This window comes from Bemisia tabaci, chromosome 10 (assembly GCF_918797505.1).
Source record: "Bemisia tabaci chromosome 10, PGI_BMITA_v3".
NCBI classification, from domain to species: Eukaryota; Metazoa; Arthropoda; class Insecta; order Hemiptera; family Aleyrodidae; genus Bemisia; species Bemisia tabaci.
In genome coordinates this window covers 30829296-30851361 of record NC_092802.1, presented here as the reverse complement: position 1 = coordinate 30851361, position 22066 = coordinate 30829296, and the positions used below count along the sequence as shown (strand labels likewise).

The window sequence follows — 22066 nt, the reverse complement described above, 5'->3', positions numbered from 1 at the left end:
TCCGCTTTCTACAGCCAGCTATATGATTTTCAATAGCCTTCTTTAGTCGGCTATAAAAACTCCTATGGTATTTTGAAACGCAGCTCGTATCTCCAATTTTTTACCAGGGGCATTCGGCGGGTGAGTCGATACAATCGAAACTGTCTCCAGTGAGAGAAACAAAATTGGAAAATAAACGGAAAATAAGAGAACCAATTCGACCTGAGTTTTTAAGCCTTTTTCAAGCACACACTTGCAATTGAAATCTACATACTTTTATGAAAACCATCAAGTCTTGTGTATTGATTTTATACATTGTTTACAAGCAACTGAATCATAACCTACTCAGCACTGCACATTGAGACTATTATTTATATTGGCAATGCGCCCATTGCCAAAGCCAGGCAATTTCCGCTAAGGAAACATATCGGATTGCCATGTTTTAAAGTAGAACCGGTATTAAGGATTTTATCACTGAATTTTCAACATCAATCATACAAAGGAATGTTACAGGATGGCACCGAGCGATTCTTAAAAAAACATTCTTATCTCGTCAAATAATTAATAAGCCGCCCTCTGTAGAATAGCTCATTTTCAATTGGATGATTCCTCTCACATTTAAAGAGATGATCAATCTCGCCCATCTTCATATCAATAATCGAGGGAAATTATGTTTACTTTCAGTTTATCAATACAATCTTGAGTCTATTATTCAGATCAGAAGCAAGAAAAATTCACAAAATTTCAAGTTAGATTGTTTCTTAGTTTTCTGCCAATAATACAGAAGCAACATACATATAGTAAAAATAAAAAGATGAAAGTAAAGTAAGTAAAGTAAAAGTAAGTAGGTAAGTAAACAAGTGAGTAAGTAGGTAAGTGAGTAATTAATTAATTAATTAATTAATTAATTAAGTAAGTAAGTAAGTAAGTAAGTAAGTAAGTAAGTAAGTAAGTAAGTAAGTAAGTAAGAACAAAGACAAAGGTACACAGGCAGCCCAAAACGGAAATAGTAAAACTGTTAACGTAACTGTTATCACTGCAGTCTTTCATTACCAACGTCATGTAACGCCGTGCTGGTCTCTTTTGATTTTAATTTCTTTTTTATTTTTGTACTCTTTTAGCGGTTGATAATGGTATGTCGTGGGACACCAAAACGTCCCGTGTATTTTTATGTATTTTAGCTTGTTTCCACTGTTTCCTTGTTTTCCTTCTACTAAGCAAGTAAGTAAAGTTGATTGGTTGGTTGGTAGATACGTTTATTTAAAGGGGCTTTTAACATCTGGGCCATTAACACCTTAAATAAGTAAGTAAGTAAGTCAGTCAGTCAGTCAATCAGTCAGTCAGTAAGTAAGTAAGTAAGTAAGTAAGTAAGTAAGTAAGTAAGTAAGTAAGTAAGTAAGTAAGTAAGAAAAAGTATGAGTAAGAACAGAAAGTAACAGTACGTTAAAATTGAAAGGAATTGTGCTATCAGAAAAGCAAGGTTTGGAAAATTGTAATACCGATGATAAGCTGATGATTGTCTTTTTGCACAGTTTGCAAAATCATTATCCCCCGTCAACGAAATTATGACATAATTTGAACAAAGTTAGCTATACTCATCAAGCAGTCGTGGCCGAGTGGTTAAGGCGTCTGACTAGAAATCAGATTCCCTCTGGGAGCGTAGGTTCGAATCCTACCGACTGCGTGACATTTTGCTAACGTTGTGGAGGTTTTCCTGGTCCGCTCGTCAATACTGCCGTGCTAAGGAAGAACGCCGTATGAACATTAGAGAGTTGCCAAAGTTCCTTCCATAAAATGTTTATTTTTTAGGAAAATTAAATTATGAATACTTTTCCTTTAAAGTTTCAAACTTCAGCTATGAATTCACCACTGCAAAAATGTCAAAAAAATCGACAAGCCCAGCGTGCACAGCTACTCGTTTGCTAAATACACTTCTTGCTGGAGCGCACTTAAGCTATGCATTCAACACTGCAAAAATGTCAAAGGAAACCGAAAAGGCAAGCGCGCATGAAGGCTATTTTAATTGTATTCTTCCGTCGCATTCTTAAGGTGCAATGATACAACTATTTGAACTCTCCGGAATGCGTGAGGTATCACGCCGCATTTGAAGGCGTTTTCAAAACAGCCAAGTTCCGATACCCGGATTATCGTTTTGCATAGTTCATATTCTTTTCTTTTATTCCGTACCACTTGTTTATTTTTAATCCTCGTATAAAAACCACCCATTTGCTAAATACAATTCTAGCTGGAGCGCACTTCAGTTATGCATTCACCACTGCAAAAATGTCAAAGGAAATCGACAAGCCCGGCGTGCATGGAGGCTATTTCAATTGAGGACACTGCACCAAGAACAGTCTATAACTGGAGTTCGTGTTTTGAGATAAACGCATTTAAAGTTTCGTTTTTTATGTACTGCGCAGACTTTTCTATGCAGGTACCCTGTTTTGGTGTTTTTGGGTGACCTAACCCTTCTATTGAAGGATGCCGGGTAGATTTTGCTGTACATTTTGGGTTTACACTCTAATATATTAAATTCAAAAAAGCGGTTTATAGGCCATTATTACGCCCTGCATCAGTCATGTTGGTGGCAATATGAAGTATAAATCATTTTAATCACGCATGATTAACGCAAAATGAAAGCATATCGATAGTGAGTAAAGAAAGGGGTAACTAGCGCCGCGTCGATGCCCGCGAACCGAGAATGATAAGGCCGCGCGTATAGGTCGTTCTTGCACCCATCGTTCCAGAGGCCTGACTTAACTCGGGAAAAAAAGGTTTTTCGACCTCGAGCCGTTACCTATCTATATTCTATCGCTACCACAGCATAGTCCAGGGTACGTAGAATCCGAAAAGCAGGTGGGCGTAATATCGACCTATACGCCTATAGGCTGTTCTTGGTGCGGTGTCCTCAATTATGAAAGAACAAACATATGTGGTTTAATCATTTTAACTTCCGCCGCCGCGCTGACCGCACTGTGTTTGGCGCAATGCGTGAAGTATTCCTACAATCTTGTAGGCGCTATGCGTTTCGCGCCGACCGCTGCCGAACGCTCTATGTTTGACGCAATGCGTGAAGTATTCATGCAGTCTTGCAGGCGCTATTACGCGTTTCATGTCGATCGCCGTGCCGAGGGCTTCTCCTTTCCATCTCAAGTCCTCGTCATCATTGCTCTCTACGCCGCGCCGTTCAGGCCAAATTGCGAGTTTGGTTTCTCTATTAACTCGACTAATAATTAAACGTGCTGTCTCTTATACCACCGAAAGACGCCAAAATTAGAAATTACTATACTCTCAGGAAACGAGAGATTTTTTCAACCTTTTTTCGTTTGTAATTTTTCTTCTGAATCTGATTTTTCTTTATACCTAAAAAAAAAAAAAAAAAAAAAAAAAAAAAAAAAAATTGCAAAGTTTGCCGCCATGGGCCACGGCCCATGTGGCCACTCCCTAGATCCGGCCCTGTGTAATGGTAACAATATCGGCTCAGACCGAACTAATCATCTGGAAAATGGCTCCTGAGTCCCATTTTCCAGTCGGAAAAATCGACGAGTTGCGCGATCCGCGAAAAGCACGAGATCGCCGCACTTTTTTGACAGGGCAAAAGACACTCGTTTTTTGACAGTTTCTCGGCTTAGGAAGCCGCGGGGAGCCTTGGGACCGAGCGCAATCGATTCTACGCCTCGTATTAGGTACCAAAGATTCGACACCATTCTTGAAATTTTTTGTCCCGTCCAAAATTGAAAAAAATTGACAGGAGTTACATGGACTAAATTTTCCGGGTCAAAATCGAAAGTTCTCTGACTGGGCTCAAACCGAGCTATTCCTCTTAGAAAATGTCCTTTTGAGTCCGATTCTAGAGTTTTCAAATCCATGTTTGCATGTCTGCAATCACCATTTTTCTTCAAACCTTTCATGATTGAGTATCCGAGAACCAGCATTATCTAGTGTTTATTGGGAAATTAAAACTGCTATTGGTAATTGAAATAATGCTGTCGAGCTATTAAATGAACTAAAGGCAGTGTTGGGTTTCTGAGACTAGATCATGAATGGTTTGAAGAAAAAGGCTCTGAGATACTTTAAAAAACTAAGGTAAGGAATTTACAGCAGGTGGGAATTTAGGAATTGTCTACTGACCTCAAATAATTTTATATTGAGCTGTGGCCAACGGGACGAGTCCTTTGTCTTTTTACACTGTTAACAGCTGAGGAACTTTTTTATTTTTCTTTTTAAATTTTTATGTAATTATTGATGCAAACAGCAGTGTGCTGCAGCTGTGAGTTGGTCAGAGAAAGATATAAGTACACTATGATTTAATAACACTTGAGACCAAAGTATGCTAATATAATATTTTATTTAGGTATAACCATACTTGATTCAAATAAAAATAAATTAAGAGAAAAAAAAATTAAATTAAAACTGAACATAAATGTACAAACATTGATTGGAACAAAGAAACTTATCAGTAAATAACAGCCGACCAGTCAAAGAAATGGTAAAACAATGATGTAAGATAAAAATATAAACTAAAATAAATCAAAATCGTAGTAAAATAAAAATGCGCAAGCCACACAAATCATACTCCAAATGATATTGGCGAGATAAAAAATCAACAGGAACGATTGGCAAGAAAGATTTGCTGGTACAAAATGATGGTTCGTCTCTCGGTCAGGGAGTTGTAATTTGAGTCAAAACTATAATTCATGAAAACTAAAGCTATTCCAACTTGTATCTGATCATAAAGTAATCAGAACCCCTCAAACTTTTAAGATTTAAGAGCCTTACAAATCAATGTCACGAAACAAAATGGGGACAAACGGTGAAAAAGCTGATTAAAGAAAAAAAGAAAAAAAGCAAAGACAGAGGGCTAAATTCAATTCATTCAACAATTTTTTATAATTCTCTCCAGATAATTCCTTGCACTGATGCACAAAGCAGAGTAAAAATTTACACATTAAACTCTGCCTAATCAAAAGATCCCAATACAGGATAATTTGGATAATGTTATAAAAACTTAACCAGACTTTTTGCCACTCTATGAAACAGCAAAGAAGTACTCCTAATGTTCTTTCTCCACATTACAGAGGGAATGCTGATGAGAGTGAGAGATGGAAGGCTTCAAATTTATTTTCATCTGGGAAAAAGTGATTCAACTGTACATCCTGCAGATACAAAGGATAGTTCTTGATATGTACATAGTAGCAGCCTCAGCAAAAGAAATCAAAATGATTGTATTAATGAATCGCAAAAGTAAAAAAAAAAAAAAATCCTAAAATTATGGAACAAATGACAGTGCCTCTAAGCAAGTTTTATCGGTTCAGTTTTGGCTAACTGAGATTGCACAAGTGTTATGGAAGGAAAAACTTGATTATTTAAAAGTTTGGAGCTTTGATTATAAGTAAAAATATCTGTTCCAAGTCTTTTCAGAACTCGAATAAAAATTTGAAATACGTAAAATTATGGGCAATAATTTCACAACATTGATAAAATGAATTTTTGCCCCAGAATTGTTTCTTAAGTATTGAAAATAAAAGATTACCAAAAGAAAGTTTAACGATGCTAGAAGTTCAAAGTTTAGAAACAAATTACCAAAAAAACAGTATGACTTTTGAACTGAGAGTGAGTTTGTCACTCATACACAAAAAGAAACTATGATGAAAAGGAATTATAAGAGTGAGAGGAGAATAACCCTTGCATAACCGGGCTAGTTTCTGCAAAACAATACTTCACGACTGAATAGAGGCACTCTATCAAGAAGTGGCAGAAGTCACACTTAAGATCCCCTTTGATAGATAGAAATACACTTTAGAATTCTTTCAACTGGAGGTTCCCATGTAATAGCGGAAACGCTGCGCGAGAAGTGCAATTTTGCTGAACACAAATGCTGTGTTCATGGTGATAAGAGGGTAAATTCAGAGGGAAGACTCATGCATACTATTCACTTTTAAAAAAATGCAAATGCTTCAAAGAGTTGATCAGAAAATTAATTTTTAGTTCCTTGCACCAGAATACATAAGGGCAAAACTTCAGATATTGCGTAGAGGCACCATTTTGACAGATTTCAAGTTATCACAAGCTAACTACATTGCACTAAAATCCTTTTAATTACACCACAAGAATAAAATAAAAATTAAACAGAAATGAATAATTCCACAATACCACGCACTAGGAGGCTGGTGAAAATCAAAGTTATGAAAATAAAAAATGATGTGCTAAACTTGATTGTGGCAGGCAGCTGACGCTTTTAGATTATATTAGTATGCACTTCCAATCTACGAATTACACTACAAACAAGATCTGAGCACGAATGAGAATTGAGTGCTTTATTTCAGTTTTGGTGCTGAGAATCAAGGTAAACAGCTGATTCAGATACATGATAAAAAATTAAAATGCAAGAAATTAAGTCAGTGATCAGGATGAGCTTCAAGATAACTACTACTGCGATACTATTTATTGATATTTCCTTTAAAAGTATATGCATTTTGTATGCCTACGGCCATCAAAATGGTAGAATGGACATGAAGAATAAGAAATTGTTCTTAGAGAGAATGCTGGGATTAGGGCTTGGTGAAATTCCTTGATGAGCAGAAAAAGAGGGGAATTACTTGAACTTTGATGGCACACAAAAATGTGGATAAGCAAGGGAAAAATAAAAAGCTATGAGTGATGCTGCTCACATTTATGCTTCTGGGACTCGCAAGTTACAATTTAAAACACAATCTAGGATTCAAAGGATAGTTAATAATTATTGTTAAATTACGATTGCAAGATGACCAAATTTGTATTGATGCGCCATATTGTTTGCAAATGTATTGCTTCACTCAAATGCTGCCACATATTATAGAATAAAATATTTCACTTAGGGTCATATTTACGGTCACTTTTTTGAATCAACGGCTCTCTTAAGCAATGATTGCTCCCAGCTCAGAGAAGCCTTAAAATTAAAGGAATGACTAAAAATTCAGCCTTGAGACTCAAGGGACGAAGACAAAATAAAAAATTCAGAAAAGTGTAAACCTAACGGAATATCATTGAGAGCTTTCAACTTATTGCTTGAAGTTACCGTCTTCGTTATTAGGTCATAATAAAAAATGATAAATAAAAAAAAAAAAAACCCGTTTAATAATGAAAAACAAATGGTTATTGCGGTTAATAACAGGGATCTCAAAGTCAAAATTGCACAAACCCATGTAAAATGTGTCCCCTAAAGATGAATCTGATAAGGATTGAAAACTAAAATAAAGTAAGCAATGAAAGCAGAAATGTACGAGCGAAATGCTTAAAGGCATAATTGAGAGATGGCTTACAGATTAAAGGAGAGACAAATAATGCAAAGATTGCGACTGAAGTCATACCCAGGGTTGCCACTGACTTTAGAAAATGCAAATCCCTGATTCCCCAGTCATATTTTGGTAAAATTCCCTGCCAATTGAAGATATGCAAGATGGTTAAAAAGACATAATTTGAAATAGTTTTCACTCAAAATCTTATTTTTGAAACGTGGAACCCATTCCAAAAGACATATAAAGGTGAGTCAACAATTTTCCCCTACTTGGTACAATTCTCTGACTTTTCTTGGTATTCGCTGACAGAGGCAACCCTGCATACTGAGGCTGATTTACATTTTTTTAAATTGAATCAATTGTTGGGAATTGAAAACAAAAATTCAAATTTTAGAATCCAAAAAAGGAGAGATAAATTTTAAAAACTAAATATTACATGCTTTTTGGAACAGTAAGTAATATGCAGAATGAATTGGACGGTTTTTTCTCTTGATATAAAGGTAAGAAACGAATGAAATAAAAAAAAGCGGGTGATTCGTTCTGACATGGAAGAAGGTACATAAAATGACATAGGGATGGGGACGTGGAAGAAAAAAAACTCATTAACTTTGAAATTGAAGGAAAAGAGAGGGAAAGTTGAAAGTTTATAAAATATATTTAAAAAAAAAAATGGCTCTAATCTACCACCACAAGTTTAACTTCAACAGATCTGAGGTTTGAAAGTTACCGGCTGGAATCAAAAATTGAGTCGCAATTCTAAACTAGAGAAATCCGACTTCTAAATGCAACACATGAGATAGACTAAAGAAAGAAAGAGAGAGAGAGAAAGAAAAAAAAAAAAACTTAACAACAATTCTGAAAATTTGTACAAGCTCCAGTCAAAAAAATCAAAATTTGAAACAACCTTATGTGACGCAAATTAAAAAGTGAATGAATCAAATAATTTATACACGAAACTCCTTATTAGAATTACAGCCTAGCTCATGCTCAACCTCACATTCGACATTGCGGAGAATTATTAATGTACAAAAGACGGTTAGCTGATGTTCAGGTAAAATTACAAGCAAATTATTATAAACACAGAAATGGACAGTAATTGCTATCTGCAAAACATAAGCACCATGATGAATAAAATACTATTAAAGCTGACGATGAGGGTGAAAGAAAAGCAACCGTCACAAGAAAGGTTCCGTTCTGTTTCAGATTTCCAATTGTTTTGATCATCTATGTGCGCCTGTCTTCATAAGGTATTTAAGTTCGAGCGACAAGTTAATTACGAAACATCCTTGAACAAAGATCGTGATTCATCATCAGAATGTTGTTTACAAGACAGACATCGCTTTCTTCCACCCCTCAAGGATATTTCAAGGATGCCAATTTACAATTTGGAGAAATGAAGAAGAATTAGTTCAGACTCAGGAAGGTTGTCATTCTGAAGTCAGGTTTTTCTGGATGAGATGCAGAAAAGGATTTCAGAATCGTTGTCTTCTTTTCAAAAGAGAATCTTTCCTCAGAGATTAACGCATTCACTGCCAAATTGGTCATAATGACAGGCGTTCTGAAAAGAGCGTTTTTAGTGGACTACTAAAGGTGCTATCTACAGACCTCTCAAGGTACGCATTATACAGAGGCAAACCACCGATGGGGGATATGTACCCAATATTAAGCGCTCATGTCCCAGCAATCGGTGGAAGCTATTGTTTGCAGCGTTCCAATTCCACCATTTATTTACATGTTTTTCTGATCTGAAAGAAAGAATTTTACAAAAAATACATTGGCAGTGAATGTGTTAAGCCACTGGTTTAACACCTGTCTTCAAGCACAGTTCTATCGAACAGCTTTGAGCACAGTATTTTTCCTCCGATGACAAACCTAATTTCCTTGATTCAGAATGGCAGCTTTAACACATACTATCCTTACAAGATTTGCACTATCTACACCTTCATTAAAAAAATTCACGCAACACTCATTTTCTGATTACAACAACCGACTACATCAGTAAAAAGAATATTTTCCAAAAAAAAATCCTCTGAATCAGTCATTGACTTTTTCATGTCTAAGGAATGAAAGTTGGGGAAACTGAAACAAATACTAAAATTAACAGAATGAGCGTTTTCATTACAAAAGGACGTTTCCATATTCAGTTCTGCATTTTAGAATGAAAAAAGCCTGCACCAAGAATTGATTTTCTGGGAATGGATTGGAGCACCGTAGTTCTAAGATAATTGGAGAATGTAAATTTTGGAGCGGAAAATATTCTTTCTTGAGAAAAATTAAAGCATTCTACAGCTGCTTTACTCATTAGATCATTTTTGTACAAATAGTGTAAGAAGATCTGTTGATCAAAATACATTCTATATACAAATAGGAATTCTAGTTTGTAGAATAATTTGCCAGAACTGTCCGCAAACCTTATTCGGCAAGTGATACTTGAGAAACATGAATAACAATGGTGAACCGTTAAGATAAACAAAGAAATGTTGTGGTTAAGTTCTAAACTTCAGAGTGCAAAGGTGAGTTCCAGAGAGCAGGAATGTATCTTAATGTTACTTGCGTAAAAAGTGAACGTCTAAAATGATGAACTAAGTGACTATGTATTTACTATGACTTTGAAATTCAAAAATTTGAATGAGCCAGTAAGGTTTTTATTTCGGTAATTTTCAAGGATTGCAAAACCACTGATAACCATCAATCAGAAGGGTAATTTTAGCATCAACATTTCCTACGTGTACGGACAGCAAAATTACAACGAGATGTCAAAAGTTCAAGGTAGATGATGGAACAAAACAGATGTATCCAGGATAAGTTTGAGAGTTCATTCAAAAATAAAATTACAGAACGGACACCTTACTTACAAGGCAACAATCTTTCATCATTACTTTAGTGACTTTCACCACACGTTCAGTAAAGGACTTGAATTTGATTGAAAAAGTGATCAATTTCAGAAAGTATTCCACCATTTGCAACAGATGTACACAAAAAAGTATGAATTGTGATGTGAATCAGGAAGCAAAGCAAACCCTAAAATATGATGAATAGAGGGGACATTTTCTAATGAACAGGACATGACGGACTTCCTGCGAGCAAGATAGGGTAAAATTCATGCAAAAATTTGTGGTCAGTGGTCGACTAAAAGGCATATTATAAAACAGTTCAGTTTCAAGAGACGGACTATGGAATGAATGACCGATTGAATAAATTTCATTGATTTGTGGAAGGACTAATTGAGGATTTCATTTTCATCGCATCTTTTGTGGAGCTTTGATTTCAGAATGTAAATTTCCAAATAGCTTACAATAACTAGGACTGATGGAAATGAATGCAATTGACAAGCAGACTTCCGTATGATCAGCATTGTGAAAGGTGTACGTTCAGATTAATTAGTTCCACAAAAAAAATGGCTGATACATTCAATGGTTCACAATCAGTCTTGTGAAAAATTGCAAAGAAAAGGCATCATAATTAAACCTCTTCTTTTTGACATAAATTGCAGGGCAAAATTAAAAATAAAGAGGATAAGGTCAGCTTTCCCATTTTTTAGACATCAAAAGCATGAAATCATTTTATTAAAATTAGTAATATACACAGACAAAAAAAGAGGGAATGTTCTAAAACGTGAATGACCTAGAAATTTACTTCACTAAAATTGCTTCGAATGTAAACTGCTTACATATAAAGCATAATCTGAACTTGTAAATCATAGTTATTTCACATTGATGATTAAAAAAACTATAAAACTGCGGGCTTTTTGGTGCAAAGCTTACTAAAATTCAAGTTGGACAAGGATAGAGAATTCATTATACTCATGACCTTGAATGTCTTACTGGATTTTCCGTAACTTTCTGAGAGACTTGTTAGAGCTCTCCCATTCAGAACTTAAACCGATTATTGATAAAACGTACAACTCTAGGACCATGAAACTGGTCGTCAATGCTAGTATGACTGAAAAATTGCCTCGATGTGACGAAGCTACTTAGAAGTAAAAATGTTTCAGATGTCACACCCCATACAAAAAATACAAATTATTTTCCCTAATGAATGAACATCAATTCACTGATATTACTAATATATCTAACCTCACTTCTGACTGCAGGTAACACTATTATGCAGAATATCTGAAAAGAGGAATTCTTAAAACCTCGAAAAAATTGCGCTGAAGTGCAGCATAGTGCGTAAGAGTCCTTGCGCATAGGAAATAAGTCCTTGGCCACATGTGGGTCCAAGCAATGTTTCAAAAGGAAAAGGTAATTGTGCACCAGAGTACCTTAAGCTTATTGACAGTGGTTCATGCCTTAGAATGCTGAACAAACCAAGAAACGGGAACAAAAACGGTGAGGCTACTTTCAGAACAATGGCTAAGAACAAAGATCACCATCGAGATTTCCTGTGGCGGTACGCCGAGGGAGCCGAATGTTATTTGAGTCCCGATTTAAGAGTCGCAGTCTTGTTTTGATTACCATCATTCCGGCCCATTTTGTTGAGACCTTCCCCTTTGCTCGGAGCGCGGGGCAATGTGTTTGATTTCATTGCGCGCGCTCCCCGGCGATCTTGAATAAGTTTGTCGACGCGAACGAAAATTCCATGTTTGGGTCTCGCATCAAAGTATTTCACACCTTGAACGGTTCCATCATTTTTGCCTGAAAAACAAACACGAAAAATGTATTACGTAATAAATAATTAGTTTTGGTTACTTTGACTATCATACTTATTGATCTTGCAATGTAGGTTTTCTTCTGAAGTTTAAATCGAATAAAGTATCCAACCTTGAAAAAAGTGTTCATACTCCCTCAGCCCACATCCATCAAAGACGTCAATTTCCAAAGTATGTACGTCACTCTTTTGGAACCATTTTCAACGATGGTCAAAAAATCGAAAATTCTAAAAAGTTTCTTCCAACTATGAGTGCAAGGTTATGCCTCGATCAATATTGGCCAATTTAAAGCTCTCACATCTCTAATAAACATACTCAAAGGTTTTTTCTTTGTTCTCCAACGGCAACGGGTTTGATATGAAACGACTCCTTGAATGCCAAACAACTTGCACTTCTCGCCAAAATCAGCCTTACGACCTGTGTCTAGGTCACTACTACACCCAAAAAAGGACTGAAAATGGCAAAATCACGATGCAGTACGTAAAATATGGCCCTTATCGATACCCTTCCTTTACAACTAATATTTAATCAACAATATGATACTGAACTGCCAAAATAAAAAACCTTAGTTCTAAAAGTTCTCTACAACAGACCTCTAGACACGTCTGAATTCACTGAGTATGTTGTTTGTTTTTTCACCAAAATTTTCTGCAGATAAGAACTTGCATTCTGAAAATTTCTAAACTTGATGTTACGAAAAGATGGTGAGGTTCCAAATAGCATGAATGTCAAACTCAAAATGAATGAAATGAAATGAAACAATCAAATGAATAGCAATTTTAAATGTCTCACCAAAAAAAAAAAAAAAAAAAAAAAAAAAAAAAAAAAAAAAAAAAAAAAAAAATTAGAAAAATTCACACTGATTAGTCAAAATGGGTCAACTAAAAAAATTTACAGGTATGCTTGAAAAAATACTTGCGTCAGATTTTAAAAGATTCCCCTCTTTCTCCTGGACACTTTTATGCAACTTGTGAAAAAATAAGCACATTGAAATGCTCATCTAATGAAAATATGCCAATATTTGTTTACAGGGATGCGGAAAATTTTCTACCGGTAAATCTTGTGAGAGAGCTTACCAGTGGGGGCATCTAATTCGACACCAATCCAAATGCCAACTGCAAACTGAGTGGTTCCAACGAACCCTATGACTCCACTTGAGCCGTATGGACGAATCAAGACCCTTTCGCCTACTGCCACCCAATCAGGTATCACATCCTCAAAACTGGTTTGCATGTCATCTAAAAATTTCACAGAAGTAAGAATTTATGATTAGAGGCACGGGGGATTTTGATTCGGCAGTGATACTAAACCACGCCTAAAGGATAACTTAGAGTTGCGGATACTTTTTGCTTTTCTTGCTTAGAACTGACAAGTACGAATAAAAAGCTGTACTGACTGCCTTAGGGAAATAATGATGTGTTAATGTATTGCCTTTATTGTATTTTTTCTCCATTTTGTCTTGATATTGGAAAAATATGTCCATAAATTAAACATAAAATAATTCATATATAAAATGTGTCGGGTTGAAAATATAAAAAGTTGAAAGTTAGGCTGATTAAATATTGAGGTGAGAAATCAATTCTAAGAGACTTAAAAACAGAACAAAAAAGTTACAGAAATTCAGACTAGGTGTTAGGGTACTATCCACAGGAATTACCGTCACTCTGAACAGTTCAGGACGAGCAATAAACCCACTTTTAACAAAATTATTACCGATGCTCACTACAGCTCACCCTAATTTGGAGCAAACAGGGTAAAGAATTTAACTTTTTTTCAATTCAACCACTTTCTTTTCTCTAAAATTTCAAAATCCAAAAATCCATAAGTTTTCTGCAATTTAAGTATGCTTGCAAGCCCAATATAGAAAGAACCAGGAGGTAACTTTTACTACTCATCGTATACATTGATTTTTCGATTTAGATAGAATGAAAAATATCGAGGATAAAAAGTAAACGTACCTTCTGTAGTATTCCTTTCATCGGTCGATTCAGAGGAGCTGTTCAACTGCTGATCCAATTTTAATCGTGGTTTCTCTTCGGAGGTTTGCCCTTTGGCTTGTGGGAAAGATGCTCTTGACTGCTGACTTCTTGTACTAGATTTTTTCCGACGGACCACCTTCATTAACACACAAGAAAGAGGATTATTAATACTAAGCCCAAATTTGGAAAACGTAAAAAAAGGGCAGTGCTGAACGTATTGATGAAGGCAAAGGGAACACTAAAGTTTTTGTGAAAAGTGGTACGAAATAAGAATGGTCAAAATTGCTCCTTTAAAGATACTTGTTACTGCTCATTTCAATTTTCCATTGGTTTAAAGGAAGGTGTGTGACATTGCCGATCCTATCACTGAGGGCTTTGTTTAGTAGATATGTTCACTAATTCAGTTATTAATTACAATCACAAGGGGGGAAAGGCTGGACCATTTGAAATAGGGCGCTAAATTATTCTGTAAAAGATGATTAAGTTCCATTTTTTCAGCTACTTGTCATTTTTCTCAAATTCTGAGATCGCAATTCTGTTGTCAGGAGACAGAAAAATTACTTACCGATTTTCACAAACAAATTCAAAGTGATAAAGGCGTGGTATTTTTAGAGGAAAAATATCGCACTTAATACTGATATCGAAACTGCACTCCAATGCGATATTTTTCCTCTTAAAAACCCTCGTCTTTATTACGTTAAATTTGTTTGTCAAAATGGGTGAATGAATTTTTTAGCCTCCTGACAATAGAATTGCGATATCAAAATTCGAGGAAAATGACGAATAGCTGAAAAAATGGGACCAATTGATGCGATAAATCGCATGTCGTTCTGACACAAAATATGGCGTCCATCAAACCACCTCAAGCATAACTGACGGTTAACCGGCACTCTAATATTCTGTTTGGAAAAAGCGCTTCGGATAAAAAGCGAATCAAGCGAAGAAATACTGTATGATTTAACACAAAATATTGCTCACCTTATCCGAGGACAGAGTTAGAGTGTCATCATCGGCTGAATGATGGTGTTCTCCGCTGGAGGATCCACTACTCCTCTCTTCCATTTTCATTTCTTGTATCTCGCTCGTTCTCAGCGACTCTGAGGCATTCTCCTCCCTTGGCTTTGAGATGGAGAGCTCAGTTATGGCTTTGTCTATGGATTGAGTTGCACAGTCGAAATCGGGTGTGTAATCAGCATTGATGCTTCGTATTGATGATGCATCCTCATTTGTAAGATTGGATGATGAGACGGCTTCTGATCCGTACCCACTGTAGAGAGAAATGGAAATGAAGAGATAGAGCAAATAGTATAGAGGTTGTTATAGGAATTTATAAAAGGTGTATGACAATCATTGGACAGCAACAGAAATGGGCGCGAATAATTGGGTGGTTACTGAAATTGGAGCGGCAACTCTGGCAGGACTCTTGGTCCTCCGAACTCTTTACTTGATAATTTCCATATAATTTTCTCCCAACTCTGGACAGCAGTTTGCAATTAGGAACTACAAGGTCTGGCTCATCCATAAAAACACTTATCTGCATAGGGAAACTGGCACATACATATGTTGTTCTACTTTTCTGACTATAGAGGCGAAAATCTCACGTAGAGTTTTATTTCCCCTGAGGAGTTCAGCTATTTGGTGGCACACTAGTTATGTCCGAGCAGATGATGCGTTATAGTGAGAAAAACCTTTGACTGATCATATCAACCAACATATGTCTATTTCACTGGGGCGTTTGACGCTTTGGTTCTTTGAAACAAATAATGACTAATCTAAATGTTAATTTCATGTTTAAATGATGTGCTGATAAAAATAATGTAATTTACAGACCTGGATGTTGTGCTTGGCGTCATTTTTGCACCCTGGAATTCGGCGAGAGAATCAAGGGTCCGAGAATTTGGCAGCGTTCTTGCTGTTCTATCCTTCATTCCAGTCTGGGGAGAAGGAAGACACCATATGATCAGTTTCAAAATGAGCACAAAAACAATCTTCATTAAAATGGTTTTGGTAATGGTTTTTCTACTATTTTGTAATGGTTCATTTTTGTTAAGCATTCTTTTTTTTGTATTTATTTGTTAAGTTTTTCTGAAACTGATCTCTTATTCTTGTTAGTTTTCCTTGGTGTTAAATTTTACATTTGGTCTTTGTGTTCTTTGGATTTTGTTATCTTGATTAACAACCATTCACTTATAAAACAAAAAAATAAGTCATTGTGATGAGTCAGGTCAGCAAGCAGCTGAAAAACACGGTTTGAAAAACGTACTGTGCTTTTAGAAATTAGTGGTGTCACCATCGGCAAAGTCTATGGTGGAAGAACAGACGTTGGCAGCCTACCTCAACTTCGCAGCAAATGAGTAGTGATTTTGCAAGGGCAGAAAATAAAGGAGGGTACTGCCATTTTGAAGGGTTTCAAATTCATCGATTTTGCTTTTTGTTTTCTCAGACCGGCTATTCCTCTAAAAGATAGTGAGAATGATTCGCCTCATGCAATTTTGAACACTAATATTGTAGTAAAAAAAAATGAGTTTTGGAAACAGACGAGCAGCTTTGCTTTGGCCATCCACATAGAAGTAAACATAAATTAACATTGGCAAACGGTTTCATAAAGATTTGGAGGTGCAGACTGTTTTGCTAAAACATTTCACATCGTGAATACACCACCAAGCTTGACTGGCCTCTCTAGTTGCAACGAATACATGAGGCGTGACTTAACTTAATACTACAAAAAATGAACAAACCTCATGAGTATCAAAATCAGACTCATAGTGTCGACTGTGTAATAGATTTGACTTGGATCTCCGCATCCGGGAACTCGTGATGACGGGTTCGACAAATCTTTCCTCTCCGTCTTCATCATCGTTTGGAGCACATGACTGTTCTTCGTGCAAAGTTGTCATCCTCAATCCTAATTTGGCATTTGGTGAGGCTAAAAACCAAAATAAAATTAAGTTACATTATTTATAGTTGCAAAAATTGAATGGAAACAGTGAAACGGAAGCTCACCCCATCACATCAGTTTCTCAAGTAGACAGAAACAGATATTCAAACCATCAGGATAGAATTTAAAACATAAGAGAGTGGGGTGTGCAGCCTTTTTCAACAAATTTGGGGGAGAAAAAAAAAGAAAAAAAAAAAAAAAATTTTCCCCATAGTTTTCAAAGTTATTTGGTTTCTCCCCAGTTTCCAGCCAAAGCCTTATCAAGAAATTTTTCATGAGTGGAATGAGGTACTGTGAAAAACTTCCAATGGGAGACAGGTCAAAGACGTCCGTTCATAAAATACGCAATATTGAAGTTCGGAATTTTAGAGGCCCCCCTCCTGTGGCATCTGCACTCTCACCTGAAAAAGCGTGTGCTGCTTTGCTCAATCTTCCTTCCTTTTTACAAAGAAATTGAAATTTTTGTTGCTATTTTTACTGCAACAATGGAGCAATTTTAGAAAAATCTGCGCTAAAATCTGCTAACTGAAAGCAGTTTGTAATTTGTGGACAGCCCCAGATGAAAATATTTTTTTTTTTAAAATTGAAAATAGAGACACTTTTAGTGTAGCAATTGTTGGTGACAAAAAAGTTCAAACCCCTCAGACACTCCTGTCTTAGAAGCCCCTGTTCCCAATATACCAATCCATCAAGGAAATTATAGTTGAGTCTTTCCATTTTAGATACATACAACCAATGTTGGAAATATGAGAGCAGTAAAAATCATTTTAAAAAAATACAAGAAATGAGGTAAATGATAGAATCAAAAACTACTGAGTAAAACGGAGTCAATCCAAAAAATAAAAATAAAAAGGAAGACAAGATTCGGCAGACAACTACTTAATAAATGCAAAAGAAACAAAAATGTTCACAAGGTTTTTAGATATAATTAAAAGAAATGATAAAATGAATTCACTACAGGTAACAAAAAATCTAAGAGTTACAGAGAGAAGGCTAAAGGCAATCAAGGATGAAGTTTAAAATTAAAGACCAATAACTATCTGCAAAAAAAATGAAATTTTCAACTCCGAAAGCTGCGTGACCTGCTTGCATTTTCACAGGGAAAATATTCCTCACACTAAAATATAGAAGCAAACGCATACCTACAAAATAAAATTAAATTAAAAACTTCTAAAAACGATAGCAAAATAATACAATTTACATGTTGAAAGGCTTAGAATCTAGATGGACAAGGAATAGAGCCTGGAAGAAAAAATACTATGAGAAGCGCAAGAAAATGACAACTACATAATAAATGCACGCATGAAAAAATGAAAATATGTGAAGATTCAAGTAGCTCCTAGATAACAAGGCAATAATCAACACAAAATGGAGCAATGGAAAAAAACAATTCAAAATGTACATTATTTAGAGACGTACATTTGGAGCCAGGCTGAAGTCTCAAGGAGTTCAAATTTATGTTCAAATTCAAAAACGTTGGTCGAGCTGAAAAATTTACACATTAGATTAGTTTCAAACAGCAAGATTAGACATGTTTAAATTCTAGAACTATTTAGTTTTTTTAAAAAAGGAAAATAAAAATCGGGTACAAAAATATGAATATAACAATCGGAAAAAAGGACATGATAGAAACTAAAACATGGGTGGCAGGATGTGAAAACAATACAGTCTAAAAACATTTCAAACATTTTAAAGGCTGATAATAATTAATGATCCCACGAAGAGATTGTTGTGAAGAAATTCTATTCTGAAAGAAAAGTCTCTTCTGGGTGATCAAGGAAACAAGTGTTTCTCGGTTTTGAAGATGTAAAGAATTTCAACTGATTTGGACCGAATTTAACGGGAGGGCACCAAGTTGCATTAATTTTGCACCGAGACAGAGGGGTCTGAAAATGTATACCTTCTTGAGATTCAGTGGACTGATGCACGTTTAACGATAATTTTAGTTCAACATTTTCTATCTCTACTTTGAATTTCTGACAAGAGAAAAGTTACAATTTATTAGATTTAAAATAACTCCAATCTAATTTTTTCCAAAAAAGAGGGCTTGGTGCCTTCCTGTTACACTTGGTCCATTCACGCTGATATTTTAAATCCTGATTGAATGCCTTCAGGCCAAATTTATAGTTCTGGTATAGGTAATTCCGCTTGAACTTGAATTTTGCCTAAAGTTATGCTGAGCTCATTTACCTAAAAAAAATCCAGCACAAGTATAAATAACTCTCACTGATAACAATCATCTTCAGCTCTGGCAAGATGATATCGCTCTACTGATTAAGATGCACTTTTCAGTTGGGGATAATGGTGGAAAAACAATAAACATAATTTTTATGACCTGTAAATAAATGGGATAAAGTACATCTATTTCTTCTGCTTTAGGGTTGCATGTATTTACAGTTGGACGTATTTATGCTAAATGGAACTACAGGCAAGTGGAAAGATGGGGTGTGCTGGTTAGTTGAGGGCCATAGGAATGATTGGGGCTTTAAAAGCGCCAGTGACGTCACGGAAACGTACGAGGAGCCACAACGGGGAGATCGATGACGGAACTCTTAAACTCATGAGCCCTGCCCACAAGGCTCTTGTCACATGCCCACGGCTCATGAGTTCGCACTCAGTTCCTTTTGATATAATGTTAAATCCCGCTTTTCCATTTTCTCAAAAGGAACTATATCCACTTTTACATTGTTTCTTATGCAGCTTCCACAAGCACACCCCATCTTTCCACTTACGCATAGTTCCTTTTTGCATAGTTACGTCCAGTTATTATACCTAATTTACCATGCAGTTAAACGTTATGCCAGCATAACCACACTTCAAAAAACGACTTCTAACACTGCACAGATAGGGCTATGTCTTGTCTTATCTTACTGACACGATCAAAATAGTTCCAATAATTGGTCATATATAGATGAAAAGGAACTATATACATTCTGACAGGAACCCTGAGATTCATAAGAGTACATGCATAGCAGGGTTCACCGATTCAAGTCACACTGGATATAGTTTCTTTTAATTTAAATGTGTCCTACTACGCTGCAGGTTTGACCTGAATACAGTAATCTTAGGTTTGAATTTCTTTTTTTTTTCTCTCTCTCTCTTCCTCATTTATTCCCTTCCATCATACTGTTTTCACGGCTGCAGATTCTTTGGTTCATTAACTGACATCTTCACACCAAGACTTTTAAAAAGGTTTAATTGACAATTTCATAGCTATTAAGTTGAAAAATAAAAACGTTTACACAAAAAACATGCCTTCTTCTACATTTTACATGCATTATTTTTAAAAAAGTAGTAGTTGGCTCAGTCCCAAGGTTAAGAGTTGGAATATTTTGGCTGTCACTAGCAATTATGTTTATATACATTAAATTTTTAACATCTACTACTGAGCGCAAAATTAAAAAGAATTTTTTAAGAAGATTCTTTATGCAAGATTAAAATTAATAGATTCGGCAGTTATTTACACTGTCTGAACTTGAAATTCTACACACAGCAAGGTAATTTCTCATCATTACAGATAAGTCTAATGGCTAATGGACTCAATTGAGTTACAGTATCTTATGATCATATTTCTTAGAAAAACCAGAGGCAAATCCTGATTATTACACTTTAGTGACCCTTTTTGGTAACTTAAGAGAGGCCTCGGTAGATTAAAGAATTAAAACAAATTGCATAATGACTAACATGCTTTACAATTCTGCTCAATTAAAGAAAAATTACGAAAACTAGGAATTATGATGGAGTGCTAAGAATACTGACTGACGCACATAAATAATATACTTTTCATGGCCCTTGAGTGAAAAAAACAATTTTGAGTCTAATAAAACTGATGTTGATGCACAAATGATGGCAATTTAGAGGATTTTTTTTTATTATTATTATTTTCATAGGGTCTGTCATTTTTGTTTTTACAAATGCAATTCCATTGCAGAATGTATGTGTCTCAAAACTTCCTAAAATTGTGGTTGGCCTCAAGCAGCCTCAAGACAAGATATGAAACTGAGAACTTCCCTACATGTTTCCTCTTAAAATTTCTAGATTTCGAGTGTTTACAATGAACATTCCTTAAATGGCAACAATACTGATGGTGTCATTTGTATGATCTAACTTTCATTTGATCTGTGTTACAAATATTTGTTAATATCTCGTTCAGAAGTTGAATTCTGAGCTTCCTGTTGTACGAATAATTGTCTATGTGAGAATTCGAAGAGAGAACATGTGACGCTTATTAATAGATAAGACCTTTTCTAGTGACCTGTTGTCATAAAGTCAAAGTATCACACATAAATTAGGAAAAACAATGGAAAATTCAAAAATCAACTCCTTTGTCACACAGTAAATCTCACAATCAACAATGATCAGAATTAAAAAAAAAGCGAGCCCTACTGGCACACTTAAAACTATTGATTTGACTTCGTTGGGAGGTTAATCAGAAATAAATGTTTCAACCGCTTCCTTCATTAGAGAAAAATCCTATTAAGAATCAGCTTCCTCTTAAAGGATATTTTGAAACTCATCTATAAAGGAACCAGACAGAAAACATGCACACCCTAAAGTTGCACAAGCCGACAAACGTGAACATCGCACAAACCAGAATAAGCGAGTGTTTACCTGACAAAATAGAACCTGGAGCAGAGCGCAAAATAGACAAAAAAAAAATGACGAATGAATTCAACGGAAAGGCAGACAAAAAGACACTGATGAATGAAACTTTGGCAGAACGGTGGATGAGGAGGTTGATGATAACTCAATACAAGAAAAAGCGGATGAGAGAGTGAATGACAGGCACAGGCAATAATAACCAGTTTTTCAATCGAAAAAGTACTTGAAGGGGCGTAAGAAGAGAGGATAAAAAGTTTAAGAGACCATAGACTTGGTATTCCAGGTAAAATTGAAAATCATGTAAAAAATGCACTTATATTCGCTTATTAAATATCGCAAGAGGTAAAATTTATTCTATCCTTAGTGAAAGTCAAAGATCTGCAGATCTTGAAGAAGCGTAGATTTGAATTCTCTTGTCAACATGTCTGGGCATTTCATCGATCAGTTATTCTTCTAAGTCATATCTTTGGAGAATTGGTATAGATAAACAAACTACAAACCAATGTCTAAAAATATCACAGATTTCTAATTTCTTGGACCAAAAACTCCCTCAAACATCGAAAATACATACACTGCCTGATGGTATCTCAGTGACGAAACTATTCTTTTGGAGCTTGCTTGAAATTTTTTGCAAGTTTTC

The 22066-nt window shown here is 35.6% G+C and overlaps 1 protein-coding gene, 1 long non-coding RNA gene and 1 other non-coding gene across 5 annotated transcripts in view; 2 read left to right on the top strand and 1 right to left on the bottom strand.

Annotated features, from left to right (window-relative positions):
• The first annotated feature begins 997 nt into the window (after positions 1-997).
• Positions 998-16026, top strand: LOC140225708 (uncharacterized). 2 transcript variants are annotated; one of them, XR_011900681.1, is made up of 4 exons: positions 998-1200; positions 11350-11500; positions 12939-13112; positions 15715-16026. It is a non-coding gene; the product is annotated as an uncharacterized lncRNA (long non-coding RNA). The 2 variants fall into 2 exon arrangements; XR_011900680.1 differs by lacking the exon at positions 11350-11500 and having other exon boundaries at positions 1009-1200.
• TRNAS-AGA (transfer RNA serine (anticodon AGA)) lies at positions 1582-1663 on the top strand. Its single transcript has one exon. It is a non-coding gene; the product is annotated as a tRNA-Ser (tRNA).
• Positions 4309-22066, bottom strand: part of Khc-73 (Kinesin heavy chain 73) — a 114396-nt gene continuing 96638 nt past the window's right edge. The window contains exons 25-31 of one of the 2 annotated variants that reach the window (XM_019042104.2): positions 18244-18309; positions 16625-16812; positions 15717-15820; positions 14865-15153; positions 13866-14022; positions 12984-13145; positions 4309-11893 (exon numbers count right to left, since the gene is read on the bottom strand). In XM_019042104.2, the coding sequence (XP_018897649.2) occupies positions 11670-11893; positions 12984-13145; positions 13866-14022; positions 14865-15153; positions 15717-15820; positions 16625-16812; positions 18244-18309 (1190 nt within the window). In that variant the 3' untranslated portion in view covers positions 4309-11669. The remainder of the gene's footprint in view (positions 11894-12983; positions 13146-13865; positions 14023-14864; positions 15154-15716; positions 15821-16624; positions 16813-18243; positions 18310-22066) is intronic. The other variant, XM_019042105.2, reaches the window with a different exon arrangement.